Source organism: Mustelus asterias, chromosome 11 (assembly GCF_964213995.1).
Source record: "Mustelus asterias chromosome 11, sMusAst1.hap1.1, whole genome shotgun sequence".
In the NCBI taxonomy this organism is placed as follows: domain Eukaryota; kingdom Metazoa; phylum Chordata; class Chondrichthyes; order Carcharhiniformes; family Triakidae; genus Mustelus; species Mustelus asterias.
The window spans coordinates 77,518,118-77,527,079 of record NC_135811.1 but is presented as its reverse complement, the minus strand read 5'-3'; the positions used below and the strand labels follow the sequence as shown (position 1 = coordinate 77,527,079).

At 45.4% G+C, this 8,962-nt stretch overlaps 1 protein-coding gene across 1 annotated transcript; it reads left to right on the top strand.

Moving 5' to 3' along the window:
- Window positions 1-5,162: 5,162 nt before the first annotated feature.
- On the top strand, window positions 5,163-7,962 carry LOC144500265 (interferon alpha-B-like). The gene is made up of 4 exons (XM_078222943.1): window positions 5,163-5,294; window positions 5,389-5,478; window positions 7,516-7,755; window positions 7,864-7,962. The coding sequence occupies exons 1-4, from the start codon at window positions 5,163-5,165 to the stop codon at window positions 7,960-7,962; spliced, it is 561 nt and encodes a 186-aa protein (XP_078079069.1).
- The last annotated feature ends 1,000 nt before the right edge of the window (window positions 7,963-8,962 follow it).

Below are 8,962 nucleotides of genomic sequence, written 5' to 3'. Positions count from 1 at the left end.
AATGTTACCCTGCAGAGTCGCTCATATCTCATGAAAGCATAAAAAAAACAAATTGGACCCAGGTATCTGTGAATGGAGCGGAGATTTTTACCTGGTGAAGATGGACATGCTGCCATAGGTCTTGTTATTTCCGGACATGTTTCTGGCGAATGTTGTTTGTAAAATTCTTCCCAGAGATTCCTGACCCTCCTTTACAAATCCGACAGTTTTATTTACCATTAGTTTATTCATGTCAGCATTATTGTAATTTGCATTGTGCCTCCTGTCTACAGAAAGGGGCGGCATGGTGGCACAGTGGTTAGCACTGCTGCCTCACTGCACCAGGGACACGGGTTCAATTCCAGCCTCGGCTCACTGTGTGGAGTTTGCACATTCTCCCCGCGTCTGCGTGGGTTTCCTCCGGGTGCTCCGGTTTCCCCTCGCGGTCCAAAGATATGCAGGTTCGATGGATTGGCCGTGCTGAATTAACCCTAGTGTCAAGGCGAGTAGCAGGGTGAATATGTGGGGTTACGGAATAGGGTGCGATTGTGGTCGGCGAGAAGACGCTTTGGGCCGAATAGCCTCCTTCTGCACTCTCGGATTCTATGATACAGTTGGTTCTGTGGAATCTCACTCCCACCGACACCCGGAATGAAGATTCGGATCCCAGTTGCATCTGACAGGGATTCGGTGCCATTCCCAGTGGAACGGGGGGATAATCACGGATATCAGAACCCCCTTGGCTGCCCCTCCCCTCAGCCCTCTCAGTGTGAGCCGCTCTCTTCACAAACTCTCCCCACTGTCGGAAATGACAAAACGCCTCACTTTCCCTGAGGCACTTTCGCTTTCGGCACAAACTGACACAAGGTTCATTTCCAGAGAGAAAGTGAGGCGGACACTTTCCCGGGACAGAGAGGAGAAACAAACGGGACGAAAGGAAAAGGAGCGGGATCACTTTCCCACTCAGAATCGGAACAGATTCAATATTCTCTCAGTCAGAGTCTGGAAATGGCTGCAGAAAAGAAGCGAGAAATCAGCAACTTCTTGCAGTTAAAGAGCAGATTGTGGGGCAGCTCAATGGGAGCGGAGTCAGTCTCCATTAAGCGGCGAGCCTGGGCTCTGAGCCGGTCTCTCTGCAATGTTCAAGCTGGGAAGTGTGAACAGGACAAACGCGATGTGAACACAGCGGGGATATCAGAGGGAATGGGGCCGAATGCCCGCACTAAAAGGCGCCGCTCTCGGTGTCTCTGTAATCCGGAAGGTCAAATGCAGCCCCCAATCCATGTCCACACTGCCCCCCAATACAGAGCCCCCCTCTGCAGCACCTTAGTGTCCCCCCGGGTGATGTGAAGCCCACACAACACTGAGCTGCAACCGAGCGCTGCTTGTGATTTTCTCCCGGGGATTTCTCACTCGCTGCTTCGGGAGTCTCCAGCTTTTCCATTCCTGACCTCACACAGAAACCGCACAAACTACTGATCTCCCGCAGCTCTCCCAAAACCCCTGCAGCCCATTTTCACTTTTGCAATGTAATGGGCGCACATTAAAGCGGGCAGCCTGGCAGTGCCAGTGCCAGCGAGCAGCAGAATCCACACTCACACCATTCGGCAACACAGGCGCTCGCTCCCGGATCACAAGCGGCTCCAATTCCACTTCCCGACTTGAATTCACTTCGCAAGAACCGTTCTCGCCGCTGAACCACCAAAGCCGCCGGTTTCTCCTCTTCCACATCGGGCTTTCCCTCTGACCCGGTTGGTCATGGCTTTGGCGAGGATTTGGAGATTTTGGATGGTGTCGCTCTTCTTGACCGGGACCCTCAGTCTGGGCTGCGAGAGGCTGCAGTTACAGCAAGTTCTCAACACACACACACTCAGCAAACTCAATCAAATGGTGAGTTGAAACTGGGAATGATATTGAGGGGAGAGAAGAACCAGGAGAGGTTGAATGTGAATCTGTTTGAAGGAGCAACTCTGATCTGAGAGAGAAATAGAAAGCAGAAATTGAGGAGAAGGGGACTGAGTGAAGGATAAAGGGGAATGTGAGCCTGAGAGGGGAGAAATCAGAGACAGCCTATCAGTAACAAGCACTCATCATTCTCGAGAGAGATTGATGGTTCAAAGTGATTCACAGGCGTGTTATCCAGAAACATTGGATAGTCAGTCAGACGAGGAGATACTGAGGCAGGTGAGCAATAACTTGATGAATGAAGTTGATTTTAAGGAGCGTTTTAATGGGGTAAAGGGAGACGGAGAGGTTTAGGGCAGAAATTACAAAGGTTGAGGGTTGAGCAGCTGAAGAGACACCACCCATGGTGGGTGAATTAAAATGGGAAATTCTGGGCGGGGGTTAGAATTGGAGCAGAGCAGATATCTCGTCGGGATTCGCGGCTGGAGGTGATTACAGAGATAGGGAGGGATGAGGGACTGGCGGAGTTTGAAAATGAGGGTGAGAATTTTAAAATCAAGGCATTCCTGAAGCAGGAGCCAACATAATTCAACCAGCACAGGGGTGATGGGTAAATGCTGAGTGATGTCCCCATGGGGCAGCTTGGAGATGAGAATTAGAAAAGGGAGGAGGGAGAGATCCTCATAGACAGCAGAGGCTCAAAGGTGGGCTGCGTGGTGGAGTGTGGGGGGCGGGGGGGGGGGGGGGGAAGATGCGATTTTGGATATTCTCAGGGTACAATGACTTCAGTACGAATGAGAGGCAGAGAGAGTTCTCCCAATCAGCTGCACCGTGCGGGAGAGAGTTGAATGATGAGGGTCTGCTCGCCCATGTCAAAGGCTGCGGACAGAGCGACAAGGAGGAGGGGAGTTTACCTGTGTCACGGCACATTGAGTGTCATTTCTGAATGTAATAATCACCTTATGGAGCTCTTATTGGAAAATGGGTTGGGCCCGCCTTCGGGCAGCGAACTCAAGAAGAACAGCCTCAAAATCCAACAATCTGAGGAACCGCAATTTTTCTTGTCTCCTTAATGTGAATCCAATCACTTTGAAGGCAATAATCTGTTTTTACAAAATGGATATTAATAATATTGATCCAGATTGTTGGAACTTTGAGCTGGAACCCAGCGCTATTTGTGATTTTTCTATCGGGGATCTTCCAGTCCCTGGCTTACGGAATCACCAGCTTTCCGATTCCTTACCTCAGACAGGGAGCAGACTAACTATTCGTCTCATGAAGAACTTCCAAAACTCCCGCTATCAGATTTCACTTTTTAAATGTAATCGCCAGCCCCTGAGACAGCATGGCAGGGACAGTTCCTCTCAGCACAGTCCACATATATACACGGATACACAGAGAGAGAGAGAGACAGACACACGGAAACAGGACTGAACAGCTCAGCCGTTCACTCAGGCATCAGAAGTGGAACTGTTCGATTTTCATTCGTTTGAAAATATTTGTTGGCCTGAGTTGAACCCGGACCCGGCCGGTGTCTTATCGTGAGTCCGGTGTTTCACTCTGACTCGGTTGGTCATGGCTTTGGCGAGGATTTGGAGATTTTGGATGGTGTCGCTCTTCTTGTCCGGGACCCTCAGTCTGGGCTGTGAGAGGCTGCAGTTACAGCAAGTTCTCAACAAACACACACTCAGCAAACTCAATCAAATGGTGAGTTGGAACTGGGAATGATATTGAGGGGAGAGAGGGACCGGGAGAGATTGAATCTGAATCTGTTTTGAGGAGCAACTCTGATCTGAGAGAGAAATAGAAAGCAGAAATTGAGGAGAAGGGGACTGAGTGACGGATAAAGGGGAATGTGAGCCTGAGAGAGGGGAAACCAGAGACAGCCCATCAGTAACAAGCACTCATCATTATAGAGAGAGATTGATGGTTCAAAGTGATTCACAGGCGTGTTATCCAGAAACATTGGTAGTCAGTCAGACGAGGAGATATTGAGGCAGGTGAGCAGTAACTTGATGAATGAAGTTGATTTTAAGGAGCGTTTTAATGGGGTAAAGGGAGGCGGAGAAGTTTAGGGCAGAAATTACAGAGGTTGAGTGTTGAGCAGCTGAAGAGGCACCACCCAGGTTGGTTGAATTAAAATGGGGAATTCTGGAGAGGCCAGAATTGGAGCAGAGCAGATATCTCGTAGGGATTCGCGGCTGGAGGTGATTACAGAGATAGGGAGGGATGAGGGACTGGCGGAGTTTGAAAATGAGGGTGAGATTTTTAAAATCAAGGCATTCCTGAAGCAGGAGCCAACATAATTCAACCAGCACAGGGGTGATGGGTAAATGGTGAGTGATGTCCCCATGGGGCAGCTGGGAGATGAGAATTAGAAAAGGGAGCAGGGAGAGATCCTCATGGGCAGCAGAGGATGAAAGGTGAGGTGCGTGGTGGAGTGTGGGGGAGAAAAGATGCGATTCTGGATATTCTCAGGGTACAATGACTTCAGTAAGAATGGGAGGCAGAGAGAGTTCTCCCCATCAGTTGCACCGTGGGGGAGAGAGTTGAATGATGAGGGTCTGCGCGCCCATGTCAAAGGCTGCGGACAGAGCGACAAGGAGGAGGGAGAGTTTACCTGTGTCACGGGTACATTGAGTGTCATTTCTGAATGTAATGATCATCTTATGGAGCTCTTGTGGGAAAATGGGTTGGGCCCGCCTTCGGACAGAGAACTCAAGAAGAACAGCCTCAAAATCCAACCATCTGACCAACCGCAACTTTTCTTGTCCCCTTAATGTGAATCCGATCAATTTAAAGGCAATAATCTGTTTTTACAAAATGGATATTAATAATATTGATTCCGATTGTTGGAACTTTGAGCTGGAACCGAGCGCTGTTTGTGAGTTTTCTCTCGGGGATCTTCCAGTCCCTGGTTCCGGAAACTCCAGCTTTCCGATTCCTTACCTCAGACAGGGAGCAGATTAATTATTCCTCTCCTAAAGAACTTCCAAAACTCCCGCTACCAGATTTCGCTTTTCCAATGTAATCGCCAGCCCCTGCGACAGCATGGCAGGGACAGTCCCTCCCAGCACAGTCCACATATATACACGGATACACAGAGAGAGAGGGACAGACACACGGAAAGAGAACTGAACAGCTCAGCGGTTCACTCGGGGTTCAGAAGCGGAACTATTTAGATTTTCATTCGTTTGAAAATAATTGTTCGGAGTTGAAGCCGGATCCGGCCGGTGTCTTATCCTCAGTTCGGGGGTTTCACTCTGACTCGGTCGGTCATGGCATTGGCGAGTATTTGGAGATTTTGGATCGTGTCGCTCTTCTTGTGCGGGACCCTCAGTCTGGGTTGTGAGAGGCTGCAGTTACAGCAAGTTCTTAACACACACACACTCAGCAAACTCAATCAAATGGTGAGTTAAAGCTGCATTCTGAGCAGCGTGTGAAATGTCAAATCAGGAGACATTTCTGGGGATTTATAATTAATTATATTTTTTCTCCTCTCAGGGTGGCTCCTTTCCCCAACACTGCATAAAACAGAGACACTTCCTGAAATCCAAGCCCTTGGACCTGGTGAAACTTTCGAAGGGATTAGAGGTGAGTAAAATCTCGGTTCATTTTATTTAGACAGAGGTTTTATAGAAAGTTAGATCAACAATCTGATCGGAACTGGCAACTGCAAGAATTTTCAATCGTGTGATTTCCACCCATTGTGACAATGGCAGAATTCTCTGTCATTGTATTTCACTCTGTATCTAACTCACTCCGTAATTTCACTGTTACCGCACTTACTATCTCTTTCTCGAACCCCCTGAAATTATATCCGTCCCTCTAACCATTCCTTCCTCTCCAATAAGCCCTCTTGTTCGAATGATCAGATGCCCGCGAACTATTGTATTTTCTGTATCTCCCTGTCCCTTACACTTTCATTCTTCTGATCACTAACTTTCACCACAAAAATATGAATTGTTCATAACATTTGCAGAAGAGTATTACAAAACATTTCAACTTCAAAATGACAGAAAGTGCAATGAAATTCAACATGCCTCCATGCAGCGTGTGACTCTTATGTGACTCTTATGTGACTCAATGGAATTGAAATATCCCTTGAGTTAACAATGTACATTACATGTTTGGGAAACAGCCTGAGTGCAGAATATTTCAGGATTATGGCTGTTTCCGAAATGCAGTCAAGAGAAAACTGTTCCCATTAACTGATGTTGGAGGGTCTTGGAGACACAGATTTAATGCCCATATAAGGGACTTATCCCCACTGACATCTTTACACAACCAGTAGGAATCAGGGAATTCGGCAAGTGGGAATCCAGAAAGTCATGTTGTCGGTTTGCTTCCAGGTTGCTAGTATTGTCGGTGGGGTCAGGTGGAATTGTGGGTATGTCTCTCATTCAAAGGCAGTACTGGACTGGTCAAGTGACCCGGCATCATTGCAGTGCAAGATGTGATGGAAGAACAACAACCTTATGCTTCTGACCAATTTCCCATATCTCCTACAATCCTCACCTCTCCAGGACTTCCATCCAAGTCTTACTCACCTGAGAAATGTCGTCCCTCTTTGATCCTGGACTTTTGACAGGTGCATTGAGGACAACCAGCAACATTCCCTGTTTCACCGCGACAGTGATACCCCCTTTTTATCGAGTTTTATCCCATCCAATTTCTTTACTACTTCTCCCTTTACTGTAACATTTGAAGCATCTCCTTCTCAACTGGAGCCAAATTCAAATTACGGTTTTCAAATAAACACCTTGGACTCGTATCTTCTCCTCCCTTGTCCAATACCGGCATCTCCACATTCTTTCTATTCTTATGACCCATTTTTAGCTTTACCTTTACGATACCTGGCATTAATTCTCATGCATCGTATACACCCTTCATTTCTTTTGATAATTTTGGTGTGTATCGTCTGCATTCAGCTTGGTTCTATACTGAACAAAGAGTCTAAATTTTATTGTAAATCGGATGACCTCGGGCCTCTCTGCTTCATCGAAAGGAGTCCAGTTTGTATCCAAAACATCTCCAATTTTTAAAAACTCCCATTGGTTATTTGCAATTATTATTGACCCAATAATATTTAGGAGGTAATAGTGGCACAGTGCTCATGCCACTGGACTAATAATCCTGAGGCCTAGTGTTATGCTCTGGGAACTTTTGTTCAATTTCCACCAGGGCAGCCAGTCAAATTCATGCTCAATTCATAAATCTGGAAATACAGCTAATCTCAGCAATGGGACTGCCATAGATTCTTGTAAAGATCCATGTGGTTCATTAATGACCTTTAAGGAAAGAAAACTTGCTCTCCTTACTCGGTCTCGCCTACAAGTGACTGCAAACCCACAATCATGTGGTTGACTCTTAAATATTACCTGAAATATTCATGTCAAATACAATTAGGGTGAGCAACAAATTCTGGCTTTGCCGGTGATGCCCACATGCTATGTAGGTAGAAATAGCAATGTTTGATTTCAATATACATATGCCTGATGCTGTTTTAAGTCGCTGAAGGTGAACATTTTCCATTTGAACATTTTTAGCCTTATTTGTTCATGGCCTATATCATACTATGCCTTATGGGGAATGGAATCTCTCTCATGACATTGTGTATATTTTGTATAGACACAGGACAGGATCCAGATTGTCCATCAAACTCTGCGACACATCAACAAGATCTACAGCATGAATCTGGGCTCAGTCACATGGGCCCGAGACAAGGTGGAACATTTCCGGCTGATCCTGGATCGGCAGCTCAGTGAGCTGGAAGAATGTGTCAAGAAACGGGAGTCAGAGCACAAGATGAGGAGAAACTTCACCATTCACAATTACTTCAGGAAGCTGGAAAAGTTTCTCAATCAGGAGGTAGGACTATTGATGATTGACTGTGTAGTTATTGGCATGTACATTAATTCACCCCTTTGGAATCTATTCATTCTGTAATCCAACTTTCTGAATAATTTTCTTTTTCAGAAATTCAGTGAATGTGCCTGGGAAATAATCCGCACTGAGACCAGGGCCCGATTACAACAGATGACTTCCGTAATGGCACAAATCAGGAGAAGAAAGTGAAAAAACTTTTCTATTACAGACTGGGAACAATGAATATTTATTTTAAAGAATTTTCATTTAAAACTATATTTATTTATGGATATTTGCAATGAATTTTGTACTTTGCTTTAATGATGAGAGAACAATGGATGACTTGTTGGGTTATTTATTTTTATTTATTTTTTATTTATTGGTATTTACGGCTGTGTTATTTTCCTCTGATGCAACGTTACATTTTCAGTGTGTGGAGAGTCTGATTTGGAATGTACTGTCAGGCTTTCAGGAAGTGGGTTTGCAGAACATTAAACCCAGAGCCACGCTGACCTTTCCATTTCTACCCTCCTAAATGGACAACATTTCAACCAATTTCAGCTCCCCTAATTTATTGATATTTATTGTTGTGATGTCTTTGTGTAACAAAATGTGACAGTTTCCACAATGTGCAAATTGAGTTTAAAAATGTTAAGTTATTGATATTTATTCAGAGTTATGGAACAGACAATGTTTTTCCACGTTGGGAATTTTTATACTGAATGAGACCATGTTTTTATGGATTTAATATTGACAATAAATTGTTTTTTGTAATACACATTTGTTGAAATTATGTTTCTTTTTCATTTCTGTGAATTTGCCCGAAAACCCCATCTGATTCACTCATGTCTGTAAGGAAAGGAAATCTGCCCTCCATTCCTGTTCTGGCCGACACGTGGCTGCAGAACACAGTAATGTGATTACCTTTTAACTGCCCTCTAAAGTGGACTAGCATGCTATCTCCTTTAAGGGCAATTAGGGATGGGCAACAAACACCGACCATTCCCGTGACATTCAACGCATAGAGTCACAGAGTCATAGAGGTTTACAGCATGGAAACAGGCCCTTTGGCTCAACTTGTCATGCCGCCCTTTTTTTTCAAACCCCAATTGCCCGCATTGGGCCCATATCCCTCTATACCCATCGTACCCATGTAATTATCTAAATGCTTTTTAAAAGATAAATTTGTACCCGCCTCTACTACTACCTC